The sequence below is a fragment of the Fulmarus glacialis genome, unplaced genomic scaffold (genome assembly GCF_000690835.1).
Source record: "Fulmarus glacialis isolate BGI_N327 unplaced genomic scaffold, ASM69083v1 scaffold43588, whole genome shotgun sequence".
NCBI classification, from domain to species: domain Eukaryota; kingdom Metazoa; phylum Chordata; class Aves; order Procellariiformes; family Procellariidae; genus Fulmarus; species Fulmarus glacialis.
The window spans coordinates 20973-43036 of record NW_009229750.1 but is presented as its reverse complement, the minus strand read 5'-3'; the positions used below and the strand labels follow the sequence as shown (position 1 = coordinate 43036).

The 22064-nt window shown below is 37.3% G+C and overlaps 1 protein-coding gene across 1 annotated transcript in view; it reads right to left on the bottom strand.

The window, feature by feature from the left end:
• Nucleotides 1–1106: 1106 nt before the first annotated feature.
• CACUL1 (CDK2-associated, cullin domain 1) overlaps nt 1107–22064 on the bottom strand; it is a gene marked incomplete at its 3' end in the record, with an annotated part of 39996 nt that continues 19038 nt past the window's right edge. Inside the window, exons 4-6 of the mRNA XM_009583965.1 lie at nt 20942–21037; nt 15051–15153; nt 1107–1196 (exon numbers count right to left, since the gene is read on the bottom strand). Coding sequence (XP_009582260.1) covers nt 1107–1196; nt 15051–15153; nt 20942–21037 — 289 coding nt within the window. The remainder of the gene's footprint in view (nt 1197–15050; nt 15154–20941; nt 21038–22064) is intronic.

The following is a 22064-nucleotide window of genomic DNA, read 5'->3' as shown; positions in this document are numbered from 1 at the left end:
GATCATCTAAAATGGAAAACTGGGAAATCACAAGTCCACCACCTACAATATTAAGTGCGGTACAAGAAAACTACACTGAGCTGCTTTCAAAAGAATTATACTTTTATACTTAGGTATACACCCGTCCTTTCTTTGGTACTGAACAGTTTATAAAAATGAAATTAGTATTGCCTTAAAAATGATGATAGGATGTTAATGTTGCTGTTGTAAAAATAATCCTTGCTTACTGAAAGTGCTTTATCCATGCATTTTGTAAATGGAGGGTCCACCACATTCCTGGCTTGTATACATGCTAAACTAAAGCTTTTTGTAAAGCTTTCCCATCCTCATTTTATTTCTATAAAAGGGGAATGCAAAGCAAAAATAGACTGAAGCTCAGACACAATCCTTCTCTCAGTCACACCAAGGTAAGAAGAAAGTATCAGTACTGTAAAAGGAAGGGAAGCAGGTACCATTTATTTATGGATATTTTGAATACCTTCTGCTTCTAAAGTCTTTCCAAACACAGGCTAGAGCTCTACTCAGTTCTCCAAAACTCACAGAACCAAAGATTTTGGTACAATATTGATTAAAATCTGCAACACCATTTTTCTTTCAAGATAATTGTTGTTGCACAAGATGTCATGATGTACTCACAAGTTAAATTAAGCTCTTCCATGAAATAATACCAACCAAATAATGGCTTCATAGAAGAAACAGTCATTTATCTCATGTCAAAGATCTGGCTGTTTGAAGTGTGACTCACAATATAACTTTCAGCACTTCAATACTTGTGCTTTTTGCAATGACTGACTCATTAAACAGTCTTCTTTCTTTATTTCTACAGAGCAAAAGAAACAGGTCTTCCCTTTGTCTCCAGAATAGAGGGTTGGATTGTCTTTTAAAAAAGAATTTCATATTTACATGGTACCTTGAGCAGGTCACGGAGCTGGGCAACAAGAAGAACCAAGGCCTTTGCATAGTAGAACTAAGCATTACGATGGACAGAACACAACGCACATTTGTTTGTTAAATGTGCATTAGACAGATAGTGACCACATATGTATTTAGGAAAACATATCACAACCACAGTACGAGAGACTCCTAGAAACATTTTTCTTTTTTACCTGGTCGTAGCGTATACAGGCCTTTCACAATATTTGCCATAGTTGAAGGAGTTATTTGAAACGGCGTTGACTGAGCTTCCAAAAGTAAAGCTGAAATAAAATTAAGAGAATTAGCAATTTTTCTAATCAAGAAATATACATACACATTTTTGTATCAAAGAAATACAGTAGTTGTGCTTTTTTGGTTATCTGATGTCCTCACAAAGGAAACAGACAGGTATCTGCTTGACAACTTAATTCTCAAGAGTAATAAAACATCACCTTTAAATAGAAGTATTCTGTTCAAATTATGTATGATGAAAATGTGAAGTAACTTATTTTTCATTCTTTTTCAGACAGGCAGCAGGAGTTATGAGGAAAAACCAAGCAAGCGATGGCTCTAAGTATTCAGATGCAGAACTGAAGTAAACAATTTATTTTTAGAAGCACTTTCATACTCAGCATGCTAAACACCTGGAGATCCACAAATCCTCGCTTTACAGTATTTAGCATCTTATACATAATATTAAGGGTGGACTGAAAAATCTATGAACGAAGTACAAGTACTGTAAAAAAAAAAGTAAAAATCATGTAAGAAAAGTTGTTCTTTTAAACACAAGTGAACGTTTTTATTTCATTCTTGGTATCTTCTATAGTAAACATTGCAATTGCATCTTCCTCTTGTGGAAAAAACCTGGCAATAGCACATTTACTGCTTATATTACGATATCCAGGCCTTTATCCTGCCTTGATTTATTTGAGGTTTGTACCTACATTTGAATTACAGAAACACAAAAAAAAAAAAAAAGAAGAAATCAGTAAGGCTTAAACCAACTGCTGTCTCTCAGTTTTTATGCCTCTACAAAGGAGTTCGGCAATATGTACACCTTTCTGTACCCACTACATTGAGGAGAAATGACTCTTACAATTCTACCTAAAGGGCGTATCTCTTGTGCTTACATTGTAGAGACTCTGCTTTTTAAGTTTCAGAGCATCTCCAGTTCTAGCTTCAGCATCTGCCACTATAGTACTTACCATAAAAAGAAAAATCTTCAGTAGCATGTCCTTCTCTTTCTGAAACTAAGTGGCTCATGTAATAGGGAGATTAAAAAAGAAAGTATTTTTTCTAACCTCCAAGTAATCAAAGTTGTTATATTTTACTGTTATAGATAAATTCATTTTACAAAGAACCATCTTAAAAGTCCTTGCTCCTTTCAGCTGAAGCCTTGAGGGGGTGAGAGCCTGTGATTTGTTTTGTAATGACACATTTACAGCCTCTTCCCTAAAGATTTTTCAAATAGCGTCTTGGCAGCCAAGAAAGTTGCAAATCATAAAATTAAAAAGGGCGTAATGCTTTATAAGGAAGATATGCAACAGTAATGCACAATCCAAACAATGTGTGTGTATATACATATATATATATTTAATTAGACTGTAACTACTTCAAGCCTAAGCTTCACCAATAGATTTGCAAAGTGTCCAGAGAATTGTAAATTTGTTCTTCCTATGTAGACAACAAATTATATTCCTAAGATATGTATACAAATTACTTAAAACAAAATAAACCTAGGAATGAATACTGACATAAAGACCACAAAGTCCAGAGTTAAAAGTCACTTGAACATTTTTGAAAGATGTTAAGAAAATTAAATTAACATAGCTTCTTGAATTTATTCCTGATAAACTGAAAATTGTGCTCTCAGTAGCGTCCAAGTTATAACTATCAAAAGCAATTAAAAATATTTCAGAAGCTACTTTATATAACTGTATATGTACAGGACATACTGTGGGAGAGAAAGAAGCTATGCAGAGTTGCTTTGGGGACAAACAGAGAAGCTGCCCACAACTACATAACTGAGTAGAGGGCATCTGACTACTTGGATACCTCTGAGTAAACAGAAAATTGCAAGCCACACTTACTCCATCTACGGATGACATCTGGAATACAGTGCCTATACTCCGATAGTCGTATGTACTGTCATCTTTCAATTTTTTTCTTCCCCCAAATAACAGAGAACAAGTAGATGGCAAAAAAGTAAAAATTTTATTTTATGATATATATGGATCAAAGACAAGAGGTGATGAGCACACCAGACTGGCAGCCCACCTCATTCTTCTCAGCCTGTGGTATTGGAGACATGCTGGGGGTGCAAGATGCTCCACTCTTTCTTCTTCCCTTCCAGCTAATGGAAACTCACACAGCACTCCCACAAGTGGTCCCTTAACACGTTCAAGGTGCTGAGCAACAAAATTATTTGTACATCCAATAGTTTTAGAGGGTAGTCCACATCTTGAATATAGTTCACCATTACAAACACGCAATATTATTTGTCACTTTTTTAAGGTAATATTCACCCATGAAGCTCATTTCAATTGTGATCCTTTGAGATAACGTGAACAGATATATTTGCAATATAAAGCAAGTATAACGAGCAGCCACTTGTTTCTGTTCTAGATTACTGACAGCATTACCTGGCATTAGAAAGGGATATCATGAATAAAATCAGTGGAAGAATTCACCTGGAGATCAATCCTACAGAAATATCTTCTTCATCGCTTTATTGCAGCTTCAGAAATTAACATTTCTTATCTTTGTTTCTGCAACTGCATACACCAGATGCTACAATGCAAATTTAAACCACTCACTCCTGATTTACAGTCAATAAATGCAAGCATGATGGTATTATATTCAACAACAATATAGCAAAGTAATGGCATATATCTCCTGTTTCTCAATAAAGAAAACTAAAAGAATATACTATTCATTAAACCATACAGTATAAGCTAATCCAGCCTACACCTTTTCCAAAAGCTAGATATCAATACCTGAAGAATGAATAGCACTGCTGTAGGATATGTGTTTTCAGAATGATTTCCTTAAGAATGAACAAGACTCCTCTCTTTGGATAGATCCGAAAAATCTCAATGCAGGTTTATAGACAAACACAATATAATAGATAAAAAATGTAAAACTTCTTTGCACATAAATTCATCTTCAGTTTTGCAATGAAACTACCTAAACATTCAATCCTATATTACTTCTTAAGAGAGAGTCACTTAAACTCAAGGAATAGAAACAGCTGTGCCAGACATGCTGAAGTTACCTCTGTTGTTATTTTACAATATTAAAAAAGACCTCCAAGTATAAAGGCTTTGGCTCTTGCTTTATAGAATAATTAAGGAGACCCTACAACACGGAAGTTGCACAGACTCCTACCTACTCCCAGAAGCTCCACCTGCGGCATTTACAAAGATAGAGCAGGGTGAGGCAGAATAAAACTAAAGCTCAGATGAATGACATGGTAACGACACTATGATACTATCTGACCACCTCCACAGTGTTTTTGAACTAATATTGCATTTTACAGACTAAGTGACCAATATGCAAAGAAGTTAATTAACCTGCAAATAGTCTTGAAAATAACTCAGGGCAGAATCAAAGAAGAGAAGTGTGGGTTCTCATGATGAAATGCTTTAATTGCAGAAAGATACAAGATGCTTTGAAATATTGTTGAACCGAGGTAAGACACAATGCCCAGAATGGCCTCAGGACTTTTTTGAGGAACAGTGGATGAATGATATTGGAATAAGTGAGGTATGAACCTGCAGCACTTCACATACTCTGCAGTAACCGAGTTATTCCATTATTGCACAGTAACAGTAAAGCAGCTTGTCCCTCGACCGAGTTATTCCATTATTGCACAGTAACACTAAAGAAGCTTGTCCCTCAAAGGTTTAAGCTACTTCCTAATTACAGTGGGCAAGATCCGGGACCCCAGTAATTCCAGGAGTAGCAGATGATATCTTAACAAGTTCAAACTCACTTGTTCATAACTCAAGATTCACTTGCAAAAACTACAAGCTAGCTATTCTAAAAATCTTTTTTTATCCTTCAACATTCCTTTGCAAATAGATTTATTTTGCTTGGCAAAGATATAATTTTACTGGCAGAACAGTGAAACTTTTGCATGTTAGCGCACAAGATTTTTTTCCTCCCTTTGCAGTAATCTAATAGAACTTAAAAGTAAGATATTTTAACAAATCATACATAAGTATGGCTTAGGCAGATGTGTTCAAAGTTGTAATTATTCAACAGTGCACTTAAAAAAATTATAAAAAGTGTATTCCCATTAAAAGCAACTCCAACAGCTTCCATAACTAAGGCGTTAGTCAGCTGCTGCTCTCCAGTCTTCAACAGAAGCAGAAACGATTGCTTAACGAAGCTGCAAAGTAAAACAAATGTATTCTGGAGATCTTTATCCCGATGTACAAACTGTGCTCTTTAGTCCTTAATTCCAATATGTATGCAATATTTATATTATTTTGCAGAATGACAACTTTAATATTTCCACAGAACTTGAGCCCTTACACAACTATACGTGAGATATACAGGGATGCACAGCAGTAACGATGAAGTTATCACCAGTTCACAGCCTAAACAAACCTTAATAGCACATGCTCACCTGGCAGTTCTGCCCTTTAACAATATCATCAGATCACATGTAGTCAAATCTATAGTATAATAAATTACCTTTCTCTCAGCTAAATTATATCGGGTCCATCTGACCACACACACCCTTCTACTTCACTGTGATAACATCAGATTCACCTTGAACATGATTCCCGTACCCCAACTTTACTCCCAAATCCAGTCCATGCAAAGCACTTGATTGAACCCCACATGCCAACAGCAATTAAACAGCAAGGGAACCGCTACGGCTGGCGTCCAAGATGTGGCTGTAGGTTGTTGGTGGTTTGGGTTGAGGTTTTTTAGGAGGCTGGTTGGCTTTGGGGTTTTGTTTGTTTGTTTGTTTGTTCTTTGATATTTTGGGTTTGTTGAGGTTTTTTACCTGCTGCCTATTTTGTTATTAAATTGACTGATGAAGCTTGATCATATATTACCTTTTCATTACTTTAACCCCGGTACAATTTGTACATGTTAACTATCGATCCAGAACTTCAAAAGTCTTTTTCATGAAAACCAACCTTCCCTCTGGCTTAACACTCACATTTGCAGTTACATCAAACTCCTCATGATTCTGCATTTTTATTTTCCTTTAAACAGAACTAAAAATAAATTTTTAGCAACTTAAATTCTTCAAAAGTTTGCAATGAATTAAAATGTAGATTAGAAAAAAAAACATTAAAAGTTGTATTTATTACCAAGCATTTGCCACTAGGCATTTCATACAGCCACAGATTACTTTTAAAATATTCATTACGTAGCCCAAAAGCTTTATTAAGTATATAATAAAAATGCTACAAAATAAAAATTCCAAGTCTTAATCACATGGAAAATATTCAGTGTTGTAACAAGAATAAATATGAAAAACAAAGCCATAAATGTAGAAATATAGACTGTTGGACTTCTATAATTAGAAAATAAGGTGATATTTTCATGTTTACAATTTTATGGAGGCTTGTTGAAATGGGAACATTATTCCTATTTCTTTTCCGAGGAGCCAGATTAAACATGACACTCATTATTTAAGACTATATTTTCCTATTAAAAAACTGCCTTACTGTGAGGTGCTGCAACTTAACATGAAACAAGACAAATAAGAAACACAGCTGCAACTTTTTAAAATAACTTAGTTCTTTGATGAAAAGTTTAGTTCAGTGACAAAATTTGTGTGCAGATTAGGTGTTCTTTAAAGAATATAAGTGTATTCTATAATGCTTGGTAACAGTACTGTTTCCAATATGGTTACAACACAATTACTTAGCCCTGTCAAATTACAGCTACCACTTCAATATTAGTGATACCACCCTTAAACTGGCGAGTGTGTTATTCTTGATTATTCTATCAGACCCACAGAGCACAGCGGGTATAAGAAAGATTAATGGTTACAAAAGCTATCCTATAGAGCCCTTGATAGTGTAGGGGTACCTGCTGAGGTCTAAGAACAGGCTGACATTAACATGCCAATTCAGTGTTTTGAAGAAGAAGGAATGGTCAATCATCCTGCAATAGCAGCATCCCAGCACACTCCCCACATGCTGGAAAAGAAGTGGAACATACTGCAGTTGATTTTCACTATCAGTTATCTGTGTCTATCAACATTTGGAATGAAGACAGGAAGGAAGGAAACGAAGGAAAACATCATTTTAAGGTTAGAATGGGAATTTGAAGTGGAGGTAATGGGATTAAACTATTTGCCTCTGTAGAATAAGCCAGAAATTAAACACTGAACAGATTCACAATCCTGTAGATGCACAAAAATCTTTAAAAATTACTTTTAACAAAGAACTTGACAATAAATGCATCCCTTCCCTACATCTCAAAAAGGACCCTTTATGCTATAGAAGCCTCTTGCCCCCCAAAACATTTGCTGTCCATAGCTGGGAAAAAAGTAAATTAGCTCTTTGTTGTAAAGGAATTCTAACAGAAATCACCCCATTTTAGTTTGGAACAAATACACTGGAAAGGATCAGTATTTTCTCCTAGTGCTCTGCCACCTTGCTTCATTTTTAAGACCCTGAGGAAGGAATCTTCTAATTTCATTTTACCTATCCAGACACGTAGGCTGATTTTAAAGACAGAGGGCAAGTTACTCCACAGGCAAGTAATTCTGCTTTTTTTTTTTTTAATTAAAGAAATCAATTCTTTTATTTTTCTGTATCATTCTTAAACTTAAAAAGCAAGAAACATATCTTTATGAAGGTGGCAGACTAAAGTTGTGCATATTTTCTTCTCATACTTTTTTCCTTAAAGTGTGCAAAATCAGTAAGCAAAGCAGCGTCTAGGGGCTGAGCCACATCCCACATATTACAGAAGGAAAGAGCCTCAGCAGTCGAATGGGACATTTTTTTAACAACATATTGCTGCTGCCATCACGGTAGTCACTCTCTGTCTCAAAGAAAAAAGAATAGTGATTTCAAATGCTTAAGGGCAGATTCTATATTAATGCTTTAGTTCAGATTAGAAATGTGCTTTTGGAGCAAATTCACTGATCATCCCCACTTACTGCTCCTTGGTTCATATGACAGAACTGCCATGGAGCATATTAACTTAATTTCTTTTGGGCAAGATTAAACCAGATGTGCTTGAACTACTAACTGGCATTCTGTCCACAGGACCAGACATTAGCAAGCATGAAATAAAACTCTCCAAAACACATGAAAAGGTGAACACTGAGTCCTCAACACCAACACGTACGTGTTTCATCCTCTGTAAATCTGCTCCCTTTACCCCACACCACTTATTAATGTAGACATAGCCTAAACCATGCAAGGAAACCTTCAGCTCTTCCTACCGGGCACATACCTGTCAAGATATAAACCCAGGTCATCGAACTTCTGCTGCACCAAACCTATAATGATGTTCTATGCATTTTTGCCAAGACAAGGACACTGGGCTACACTGACTTTTGATGCAACACAGTACAGCCATTCAAGAACAAGTTCATTAATGAAACTAACTGCTATTTCCTTATGAAGCATAAGCACTAGATCTGACATGGAAATGAGAAGCACAAAGAACAACAACTTCTTGAATGTAAATCTAGAAGGGCAGCATACAAAAAGGGTGGGGGCAATGCTTTCTGCAAGAAGCTGAAAAATAACGAGAGTGTTTCCCCCTTTTTCAGAGGATTTTCTCTGCAATTTGTGGGTCAAGGCAATGACAGCTTGCTTCTCATATGCAGATCATTTGAGACAGATGTCAAAATGGAGGGGAAAAAAGAAATGCCAACTAGAGCAGGGAAAAAGTCAATCCAATCCATCTTTTTCTTGTCTATCTTTGACAAAGGGTGAGGCATGGGGACTGAATAAAAAAACCCAAACACATCAAAATAAACCCCATGTTCTCTGTTGTAGCTATAGAGTCAGGCTACGAATGTGGCATCAATCACAGTCCTTCTCTCAGCTTTTTGTACTGCTCCTCTTCTCCTGGGGTATGCAGAAACAAAAGCTAGATATGGAATTTATTAACAAAAGGCATTATGTCATAGCAGTACGCAGCCAAAGAGATGAGGGTCCCTTGCTTCATTGATATCAACAGGCTTCTGGAGGTCAACACAGCAAAACACATCTGCTAAGTATGTAAGTCTGGGTGCCCATGGAGCAACACACCCTCTCCTGCTTACCCACTGCACAAACAACAGGCAAACCTCTGCAAAGGAAACGTGCTCTCTGCTACATTTAGCAGCCTCTAACAGTTACAACTTGATTAATTCTCTGTAATTTTGTATTAAATTTGTACCTGCTGCAACCAAAAAGAACAGTTGCACAACTTCATCATCAGAAAGCTGTTAGAAATCTTCTCCAACTTTCGAATTAACTTTTCTGGTACTTTTCAGAAAGCACCAACGCAAGTGCCATCTTTATAAAGGAAAACCTTTTCCAACATAAACGGCCCTTCTATTGAACTAAAATATACCTCCAGCAAAAAAATAAAAATTAAGAAAATGGAGCAGCAAGATCTCTTCACCTCAGCTGAATCTAAGTGATGTAACTTGGAAGAAACAAAGCTGTCATATGTAAGAATCTTCAGAGAAATTTTTTTCCAGTAACTAATTAGAAATTGCAAACATCATGAAACAGGCTGTGATTCCTCCCCCTCCTCCAGACTTTTTACAGACTGTTTCTCGGAAAACCATGAGAAAAGCTGCTACTTTTGGTGAATACACATGATACATTTTCACACTGGGTTTTTGGTCTGAACTCGCACAAGCACTGACATGGAGAACTACATTCAACAATTGCCTACATGCTATTAGAATCTACATACAGGTAACTGCTCTGTATCTTCAGGTTTCAGTAGCAAATTCTGTAATTATCTTGATATATATCATGAACAAAAAAACTAAGACAGCCAGAAGTTGAGATCTAGTGCTTTAATCCTTAATAATAATTTTGCCTAAATTTCACGGGTTTTCAAGCCCATACTCTAGTTCTGTCAGAGAACTGCCTCATTCACAAGCCGTATTATCACTTTGGATCCTGACAACAATTTTAAGACCCATGAAGTCCTCGGCCCTATTTATTCTATAGCATTTTCACCATGGTCCAAGAGGTTTCCTTTCCTCTGGATAAAAAGGACCTGTTTCTGTGACCTGTTCCTGACAGAGTAGATCGAAGATGGGAACACACAAACATCCATTGCTCACGCCAGTCAATAGGAAACAAAATCAGAAGTGTTGAAGAAAGCAGTTTTCCCTCTGACAGAGGTCACTTGACTTCCTAGTTGAGGAACTTCTGTCCAGAAGTACAGGCAGGTGCTTCTTTGGAAAGAACCAGCTTGTACTGAATGTTACCTACCAGTACATTGCTCCTGCAAGAGTAGAAACCACTTGCTGAACTCAAAATACTAACATGGAAGGAAAGAAACAGCTCACACACACACAGATAGAAATGGTGTAAGTACTACAGTGATATGCTAAGGCTACTACTTATTTGGAAGTGCCATAACCAACCTGATAAATCCTACTTCCACCACAAACACTGTTGTAAGCAAAGAATAAGGAGGATTCTTTTCCTCAGATTGCCTTCTAAAACTGCTTTCACCCTGTCCTGGTTTTGGCTGGGATAGAGTTAATTTTCTTCCTAGTAGTTAGTATAGTGCTGTGTTTTGGATTCAGTATGAGAATAATGTTGATAACACACTGATGTTTTTGTTGTTGCTGAGCAGTGCTTACACTAAGTCAAGGACTTCTCAGCTTCTCATACTGCCCTGCCAGCGAGGAGGCTGGAGGTGCACAAGAAGCTGGGAGGGGACACAGCCAGGACAGCTGACCCAAACTGGCCAAGGGGATATTCCATACCATATGATGTCATGCTGAAGAAAAAACTGGAGGGAGTTTGCCGGGGCGGGGGGTGGGGGGGAATGGTGGGCAGCCACTGCTCGGGAACTGGCTGGGCATCGGTCAGCGGGTGGTGAGCAACTGCATTGTGCATCACTTGTTTTGTATATTCTTTTATCATCATTATTATTTTCCCTTCCTTTTCTGTCCTATTAAATTGCCTTTATCTCAACCCATGAATTTTACCTTTTTTCCAATTCCCTCCTCCATCCCACTGGAGGGAGAGAGCGAACAGCTGTGTGCTGTTTAGCTGCCAGCTGGGTTAAACCACGACAACCTTTATGACCAGTTTAAATTATTGTTACTTTTCTTCTCAATACTGAGATGTTGAGAATCTCATCAGCCCTCCCAGAGCAGGACTCCAGCCTAGCGCTCACCTTCCTTTCTTTACTTTCTGGAAAGAGAACAGGGGTAGTTGCAAACTCTTGTAATTGGAAACCAAGTGATCTATCCACCAAGCAGAAACAACAGTATGCTGTTAATAGCTTTTCTCTTTTGTTAGATTTAAAAGCAAGCTTGTCTGGGGCACTAAGCCGTCAATATAAAAAAAGAGAAGAATAGCAGTTACTTGCAAATACTCTCTGCCATTGAATTTTACCTACTGCAAGTACTAAAAGTAGAGAGCTTCAGGAGCTGTTACTCATTTTCACCACTGAAAACAGTGAAAGTTTGCAATAATTGCCATTCTTCTAGACACAAGAACAAATAGGCAGGATGTTTCCAGGGCACTGAGATTATAGTCCAGGAAACCCAGGTCTAACCTACCAGGAGAGACAGTGGCTGCAGAAGGAGAAAAAACACATGTTCCTGAATTTTACTGCTTACAAGTCATCTCATGCAGGACTCTAGCAGGAACAAAAAAACATTCTCCACCACCCCTTCCCTAGTGACAAAGAGATATTATCTGCATCTTCCCCCCGGCATTTCTGAAGCTTCTTGTAAATAAGATGCTATATCTTTGCTTATTACATTCAGTTAAGTAGTTCTGCACATAGCAACTTCTCCCAAGCCATTTAATACAGCAGTCTTATCAGCAAGAGCCAGCTTTGGCTTTGTAAGGAAAATAATCAGGTTATATTCACTTAGTTCAAATGTATCCACTTTAATTTGAAGAGCATTGACTTGATAAATACGTGTGAATGCAGAAGTGTTTCACAAAACCAGCTGTGTTCATGGATCTGTGTATTATATAATTTTTTATGTATTTAGTTTAACTGCTCAGAAATGCTCTGGATAGTAGAACTTTTTTTTTTTTTAAAACATTTCCTCTATCAAAAAAAAATGGAACCAAATCGGTGTTTGTGCAGGCAAAATTTGTCCACGTAAAGTTCACTTAGGCGATATTTCTTCTGTAAATAATGAATTCACCCTTAATCACTCTATTTTCTGCAACTAAGTGCTCAGATAAGTGCTCCCACCACAGAGACCATTGTACCAGTTCATTTTGCATCTTCCTGCCTTCAACCACACAGCACAAGGACGAGGGCCGACTCAACCAGTGGGAGTTTGGGCAAGATCAAACAGTAAGGAAGAGATCTGTGCTGCACTGCTTTTCTGACTTTGTTTTTTCCCCTTCTTTTGAAGTGGAGCAGGGACTTTTTCTTAAATCAAATGTACCTGAAATGTACTTACAGTCCTTCTTAAACACAACTTCAAATAGAAATGCCAGCTTCCAGGCTCTGATAGAACAAGAAGATACTACAAACAAAAACCCCTTCGTACAAAAACCACAGCAACAAATTTCAAGAGCAAGAGCAGATGTTATTCTTGTCTGAGTCTAGATCACAAACTGATTAAACCGATTTTGTTGTTTGTTTTTTAAAATAGAGGGAAGGCATGCTTCTTCTCACTGAAGTGGCAGCTGCAGCATCTCTTTAAAAAACGGCCCCAGAATTCCATTCCTCTATATAGACCACAATTTCACTGCCTTTAATTTCCGAACCATACCCACTCAAAACCCTTTTTTCCACCCCCCTTCATAATAAAAAAACACTCTTCTGTTGAACCATATCTATATCAAATATCAGGAAACAGTACCACATGTTGACAATGACATCGGGAAGTAAAGTAATTAACAAATGCTGACTTTTATCCTATTTTCATAGGGCCCTTACACTTCCAAAAATGAAGGTAATATTCTTAGTTATTATGGTCTGAATTTCAGCAAGCTAGAAAGAACAGCTGAGAATGGCACAAAAATAATAAAACACTAGAACTTTTTCAGCACCTCTACAGTACTATATCATGTGCTATGTATCTTCAATTATTTCCCAGGAATCTGGTAGCAACTTTAGGATTTTATTTAGGCATACTTTAACTCAATTTAACGATCCTATTATCCAAGATTTAACCAAGTCAGATGACAGTTAGGAGTTTATACATGTCAGTATATATTATCTTACTTAGAAGCAAAATAAAAACTAAATAACTTAGTTTTAATAAACTGACGGTAAGACTGAAATGAAATCCAAAGAAGTTGCTCATTAAACAAGAGACCCCACATAGAGCAACACAGTCAGTGACTATGACAGCTTATTTTTATTTTTCAATGTTTTCTTTTAATTTTACTTCCGCAACTAACACAAAGCTGGGGAGAAGTATTTTAGATTTCACACACACACACCCCACCACAGGTCTTTCCCTTTCAATAGTTCATCTGCAATTTCTATTTGCTTCTCGTGTTATCATCCACAGAAAATGAATTATATAGCAACACACATCTGACATTATTTATGTTCTAAAGATTTGACCGGTGTTACCTTTGCTACTTCATTGAAAAATATCACATTGATGTTTTCATTGCCTACAAAATGCATACACTTAAAATTAAATGTATTTAATCTGAAGGGAGTATCAGCTGAATTTTCCATGACCCTGTTGCAGCGATCATCTTAGCAGGTTTCATGATACCATTAAACCTCTTTGGCACAAAATAAAACATCAGGTCCATGGGCGGGCATTCCTCATTGTCCTGCTATTTCCAAGGTTATCTGACCTGCTACATGGCTAAACGCTCTTTTTAGGGAGACTGTTCCAAACAGCAAGAACAAGATGGCATCAGAGCTGAAGATCTCCCATCATTCTAGTGTACCAGGCTCCCTGACCTCAGGGTAGTCACCTTGTTCACCCACCCTCCTCCCAGGATGCCAACTCACAGTGGCCCTAAAAAACATAGCAAAGCTCCTTTCCCCCAGCCCTTCGCTGGAGAGAGAAGGGCATTACTATCCATGTAAAGGCAAAAGGAGAAATATACTCGACTCTAATCGCCCATCATTTGGTCTCCATTTAGCATACAGATTGCTTCAGAGAGAAGAGGAGGGGAGCAGCTAGATGAAAACAGAGACACTGCAGTAGGGCTGGGTCACAGAAAGGAGTACACCAGGCCAGATACTGAGCTCAACACGGGGCACAGGGAACTGTCCAGCTGCACAAAGCACCTACAACTGCAATTCTCCGAGCATGTCAGTCAACTGCTCACCGCTATGCAAACTTTTCCAATTTGAACTCCAAGTCCGATTAGCTCTGCCTTTGCTAATTGCCTTCTCGAAAGCTAACCAGGCCAGTAGCAAGGTCCCTACGCTCACACAAACACACACTGATGGTGGCAGGCAAACTCAGCAGTTCACCACAGGAGCTACCCGCAGGAACACTTAACGGGAAGCGTATCACTTGAAGCATATTCTATTTGCATTAACCCATTAGGTTAACAGAGAAACTGCTGTCAGCATTACGCAGTTCACTACCTAGCAGGGAGTAGTCAAGTACATCATGACAATAACCCCAGCGGTATCACAACTCTTTGACCACACCACATTCTTAATGATACCTGTCATTATTTTGGTAATGAAATTAAAGAGTAACAGCATAAACAATAGGACAATAAAACATTCGTTATGTCATAATCACAAGTTACAAGGGAAAATATACATTGGTTCCCCCAGATACTCAAGAAAACCATGACTTCATACAAAGCCACATTTTTTAAAAAAATAAGTTGAAGTGTGCCACATTTCTTCATGTGGATGGCTTACAAAGGAATTTGTATTTAAGTTCACTAATCCTTTGCCATTTTCTCCCTACTTGCTGTGAATTTCTGTAATATCTGAAAGCACTGTGGTTTTCCAGACTCCCATTATAAGAAAAATTCAATAGGTTTACTTACGCATTAGGTTGTAAATGTGCTTTTCTGCAACATGTTCCGTAAACAGCTTTATAAGGTCATCTTTTAAGTCTCTGTTAAGCTTGGTTTCTATGTAAAATTTATTCTGGAAAATAAGACAGAAGTTTTCAAGCTTGTTTTTCATAATAGCAAGTAAAGTAAACTTACTTTTTCCCTGAATAAAAATAGTTCAAAATTTTAAAACTGTAGAATATTTGACTTGTAAAGGGCTTCCTTGGTGACTGCATTTATACTAAATAGAACATTCCTGTACAACAAAAAAAACATGTATTTAAAATTAAGAATGCATGTGGTACTATTGGTAACAAACCTACTTACATACAGGTGTGCATATTTTTTTTTCCCCCCCTGTATCTACAGATATATCTCCATATCCATCCAGACTGGGGAGTTTGTAGAAAAAACACTTCATTTTAGGACTTCATAAATGCTCTAACACCAAAATAGGGCTAGTCATCATGTTTATAACAAAAGAAAACGTTTTTACCAATGTCTAAAAGTGATTAAGCCATTAAACAGGTATGTTACAATAACAAATGTTCAGTACAGCTATCCACTTCTGTGGTTCATTGATAATCTCAGAGGATAGCCACTCAGAATTAATCAACTGTGGAAATAAGTAATATATACAAATCTATACAAAACTGAACTACATTAACATTTTTAGGATTCAATTATCTTGACCCACTCAGCATTAATAATAAATTCACCTCTTCAAACCTCAAAGGAAATTCTGTTCGTGAGTTCCTTGAGGGCCTCTATACCTAATGTACTATTTGGTGTCATTCCTCAGTTCCCGGCCTGCAATTAATAGTAAGATTTCTTGTCTGTATTTTATTCATAGGTGGGTTTTAAATGCTGGGAAAAAATAATTGTTTCAAGATAAATCTCCTATCGTTACAACACTAACATGGAAATAGAACAACTGAATTCATCTGGACAACTTGTGTACAAGAGTTAAACAGATAATGTAATAGAAAATCAACTTAATCAAAAATAACGTACTGGAACACTTATCTGAGAGATTTACTAGAGGAAGGGATATCTTAAGGGACAAAAGTTTTTCCATACTTTAAATCAAGTTGTTCTCCTATTCGCTAAAGCATTTAATGTAATTGAAACAAACCCTCAGAACACTATTAGACTGATCTTTACATTTTTTTTGTGAAACCCATTCTCCAGGCCATTACCAAAACTCTACACATACCGTAATAAACTGTCCATGCAGAAACCACTTAAATTTTCAAGGCAAGCATTCAGCAGCCATTATTTACCTTTAATGAAAGCTGAACCTGTTAAAACAAAGGCAATCCAGGGGCTGAATACGTGCCCCTATTGAACTTCAGGTTTGTTGCAGTGACGGACCACAATCTTAAAAAGATTTTTTAAAAATTTAGTAACTTCCTACTGCCGGTTCCCTCCCTGAAGCCATCCTACCTGTAGAGGTTTTATCAAGGGCTATTACTCAGTTGTCTCCCCCTCACCTGGGCCTGTTCTTCGAACAGAGATTGAGGGAGAAGCTCTGCAAACAGAATAACTTGTCTTGTAAGAAACGGACCAACTTCATTTGTAGTATTTTTGGTTAATGGTGAATTGCCATTGCAACAGAAATTCACAGCAATTGAAGATATACATCTTCTACGAAGTGTTAAGCTACACACCATACTCCAGTCTTTCATCAGACCTAACTTCCTAAACCATTTCCACCCTGAGTTTCCTGACCACATACTACCATGTACCCACTGGTGCAACACACAGGAGCGACCAGAGCGTCTCAGCACAAGTCTGCTGACCTGAATCAAACCTGACAATGTCAAACTACTGATTCTTATGAGTTGACAGATGAGATGCACCCAGCTAAGGAAATAACTTACTCTGTTCCTTTCCCAGCCTCCAGACCTTCTTACACTAAAAGCAGCTGGCAACAACATGGGCAAACTGTGATGCTTTCTTTTGTTTAGGAGTTGGAAAGCCTACACCTTAAGTTTCATAACTAGAAAAGCAACAAAAAACTCCCAGTAGTTTCAAGGAGAAGAGTTACAACACAGTACTTACACATAGAACAACTGTAAAATACTCTTCACATTTTCTTACTTGGAAACACCTTTCCAAAAAGATGTTACACTTGCATGGATTTAAATAGACAGTGAAAAATCACCTAAGATAAGTACTTCATTTCCAATCCACAGCGCTAAAAGGAGATAGCAGAAGAGCTGTCACCTTCCCCATTCTTGTTAGTGGAAAAACAGGAAGATTTTCTGTATAAGATGTCACTACCTAGGCTGTACCAGTATTTCTTGAAAAGTGTGTCAAGTCACCTAAAGGTCTAACTGACAGGTAAAAGGTAAGCAGATATCAAAAACTGAGAAAGTCAGATATGATAGAAGCATTTCTCCTACAAAACACCATATCATAAAGCAATCTGGCAAATGTTAAAAGACATAATTGTGTTAATATTAAGAGGAGAGCAATAAATACTTGAAAGAGAAAAAACAGTATATGAGTGCTTATCATAGCAGCCACATACATATATATACACACACACTCATATATGTGTATACAGACACACACAAAATGCCCTCTAGCTGATAAGCAACAAAGTGCAATACCACTCAATAAGAATAGTAATATTTTAGAGGCAATGAAAAAATTCTTAACTATCCTGAAACCACAGTGCTCACAAATGTTAGGCTCATTTCATGCCACAAGGTAACAGATTTTCAGTTATATCTCTAAGTATAATTAACAATTGAGAACCCATTATAAAAAAGTGTATCATCTAAGCACTGATTTTATTTTTTCTTGAAGTGGAAATATTATTTTTATTCATTCATGTGTGCAGCATGCTGTGATATGTACAATCTGTAAGCATACAGAATAACCTAATTTATATTTACAAAGCAAACAGTTATTTACTAGGAATTATTCTTAGGAATAAAGCACTGTGTGCTAAGCTGACTTCCAATTTAATTTGCTTTATCTGCGGTTACATCCTAGAACTTTTGAAGGAGCTTAAACCCACAGAACTCTGGAGGGACAAAAGTGCTTTGGGCCTCCATGCTTTCTTGAAAAGTCCACTGTAGCAGCATAAGACTGAAAAAAATCCATCACCACGTGAAAAAGAAAACCACTAGTGCTCCTAGCAAAAGAAGGAAAAACCGCCCCAATTGCAAAGTCAGCCCTCTCAACCATCACTTAAGATAAGCTTTGAAACACACCTCGGTCACCATATACAAGAAGGTTAAGAAAACACCTTTCCTGTATTCCCACCATTCACACACAAGAATATGGTTTGGCACGTATCAGAGGAAAGAAGAAAAGTGCTGCTGTTGATATCAAAACACACAGGACTAAGCCTAAGGCAAAACACTATGCCTTTCTTGGCCACCAAGGGATAAACATATGTTCCAGTTGTACAAAAAACCTTCAGGTTTTCCTTGGCTTCATAGATTTTTATAATATTTAAATGCATGTTAAAAGTTTTCCTAAGCAGCAATATAATTATCCTTTCAAGACAAAGTTTATGAGTGCAACTCAGCAGCTTTGGAAACTCCTGATTAAAGCAATCACATCACTACCAAAAAAAGGAAAGCCCTGCCATCTCTGATAAAAAGGCAGAGTTCAACAACTTAGTCCTCTCACTTAAAAATACATTGACAGTATCTATTAAAGTAACTGCAAAGCTCTGATTTATACTGTAGAATAATTAGGCTTTCACCTCTTGCAATTGTTTTTTAATTGTATTTTCTTCTCTAAATAAAGGAAACTGCTACTGCTGTATAAGAGAAAATTTGATTAGATGCTACAATGTAAAATTGCAGGAGTGGCTGTACATAAAAGTACTTCCAAATGCATACAGAAAAAACTGAGAGGAAAACATTTTTCACCCTGACTTCTCTAGAGATATTTTCCACGTCATGCACAACACTGATTAATAAATTATTTCAGAGAAAAAGTATGAGACTTGATTTAACATTAGCCTTCAAAACCAGCTATACAGCTGAGCCAAATCAGCACTACATTTGGCAGCAAGAGGAACTAACACATAAGTCACCCACTCTCAGGCCTAACTTGAATTAAGTCACTTAAATGAGAAAGTGTTTGCAGGAACAGAGTTTTACTGCCTGAACAAATCACTAGCCATGCTTTAAAGAAGCTTCTCCTTTAAAATGATAGTGTACTTTCACTTTTCTTTGCTCTCAAATTAAAAAAAAATTACTATCTAACTATTCATTTTACAGATCTGTTTATTACTCATTAACCATTTTTACTATGTTCAGATATCAGTTAGACTCGAACTCTAAAAAAAGAAATGATGGGATACAGAGCGCTCCTCATTTGAAGATACAAACACCACATCACAACTGTGTACAAAGAAAGACGTGGAAATCTATTGAGCAATTATACCTTGTCTGGTCATACAGACAAAGCTTATAATGATAAAATCTGTCGGTTTATATGTCTATCATGAACATTTTTTAGATGTTAGTTACTACAGTCTTAATTGTTAAGGATAGATTTTGACCTCTGATGGAAGAACCTCAGTGACAGATCTGAGCACTCAATAAAAGTACACACCTGAGCAGTTTATCTCCATTGTAAATGGATATTAAATTATGAGATTGCTTAATCACTTGTCTGCAATAAACCAGTCAAGCACACACAGGTGAAAAAATGGCTAGCATCTAAAAATACCTGAATGCAATAGGGGGAAAAAGTATCTTCCTAGTTTTTCCCCAGCATTTCATGACAGGATTCAGGACAAAAATGAAAATCATGACCAGGAACACATCCCTAAGCTTACAAGTGAAGCTGTAGCAACAGACTTCATTCTGTATTAACTAGATAAAGAGTACATTAGAAGACGCCCAGTTCAAGAAAAACAAATCCCTCTTTTAATGCAACAAATCTATACGGTGATACTATGCTGAAAGACTATAGCAAATTACCTGCTTTCAGGTGTATTCACTGAAACATAGGAGATCCTTCTAAAATATACTGCTTCCCAAACTCTGGGAAGCTACCAATAAGCATAATTTTAAAGAGTTTGAGGTTTATTTAATTTAAATCAGTTTAAATCTTTTTTTCTTTTCAAAAAAAAAAAAAAAGGTTTCTTTCCCAACAGATACTTTCTTTAGTTTTTATTTCTAAGTGATGCCAATGCAAGGACGGTTTCTGGGAGAAGGACAAATTTCAAGCTTAAGTTATTCATTACCATAAAAAAACCAACAAAAGTCTTGGCACTTTGACAAAAACAATGCAAATTATAAACTTCTTCAGAAGTATAGAAGACTTCATAAATTACAAAATCAGCACGACAAATACTTATAGCCAATGGTTTCTGAACCTCTGCAAGTATGCCTGACAGTGCTATGAACATGTTTGTCTTCATCCAGTCAACGCTCTAAATTGCTTTAGCAAGCAACACAGACATTTCCAAGAAACATTTCCTTCTGTCTTGTCTGAATCTGTGCAATTTAAAAGCAAGAAACAATCATCTTTGTAGCCTGCCCAAACTACCAAGCCAACATATAACAAGCCAATAAACTATCTCTGTTCAAAAAGATATAAATAATGACCTAACTATTTGGGAAGGCTTTTTTAACAATCAAAATAAAAACCATTCCCCCCACTCCCAGGAAAGAAATATTAAGGCAGAAACCAATTGCAAAACTCTACATTTAAAAAGCACGGCTTCCCCTTCCTCTCCCCACACAACTTGATCAGTACTGTTATGCAGGTAGCAAAACCAGGCACGAATCGTTAAGTTCTACAAGTTAAAAATCATTATAGCTGCATTTTATTGTTTTCACTTTCAGTCAGCATCTTGTGTATGGACATACTTTATTTGAAAAGAATTTTCTAAAACTTACCATATATATGAAAAGAGGCACAATGCTCTGCAATGCTCCCATATACTGTCCAAGAGCTACGTTAAATCTTTCAATATAGAGATCTGGAGGGCTGGCCTGCAAGAAACCGTAAAAGTCAGGTTGTAATTTGAACAAGAGAAAGATCTGGAACAGCATGGGCTATGCTTTCATAGCAAACTAAAAAAACTACAAAGTATTTGATATACTAAGTCCACACAAAGCAAGCCACACATCATTCCAGAGTTTCTGCTATAACTCCCTCCAGCAAAAACAGTTTTCTTCAGTAACTGGTTTTTGCCTAGGACTATATGTCAGTACCCAGCAAAAGGTCCATTCAATAAGAGATACAGTATGCCGTAACAAACTAGCATTTAGCAAATGCAAATAAAAACACTTATTAAAGACCAGACCTTCGTTTTGAAAGAACTATCTGTCAGGCCTAGAGTCGAAATTTCAACAAGTGCTGCAGTGTGTGCTCTGAACCCGCTGCCGGCTTTTACTCCAGGACAGCAGGGTGGCATTAAGCTGCTGCTTTGCATCTGAGCTGGCAAGCGGCACATCCTCCAGCTCCAGGCAGCACTGTCCTTCACAGAAAACATTTTTAAGTTTTTGCTGGGTCACCTAAGGCAAGGCAAGTATTCAGGGTGTTGAGTTGGAGGGACTACGGAGCCACGTCTTCAGATAGAGCTCCGCAGCTGGCGTCCTGCACTCTAGGGCTACAAAAGTCTATTGCAGTGCTCCAACACAGAGCATTACCCTGTAGCCCCAAGCAGAACTTTGCTACACAAAACCTGAATGTGTCAACTTTATGATAGGCCTTGTAGAGCCCACAGTGACAGCACTGCTATTTTCTGTGTACGATACCATCTTTCCCAAAGAAGGAAATAAGGAAGCTAAAAAGATCTGTTCCGCAGCAAGCTAAGTTAAATTGAGAAGGGAACCAGAAAAATGGGAAGCACTACCACCATTTCTTTCATAAATATTTATTTGGAGGGATGCAGGGGAGCTGCATGAGAGCATTCAGGAGTGCACTTACACACCCAGGGATGGAAGTGGAGCTGGGGTAACGCGTTCCTCCACTATCCCCCTCTCCATCCCAACCCACCCACATACAGTGCTCTGC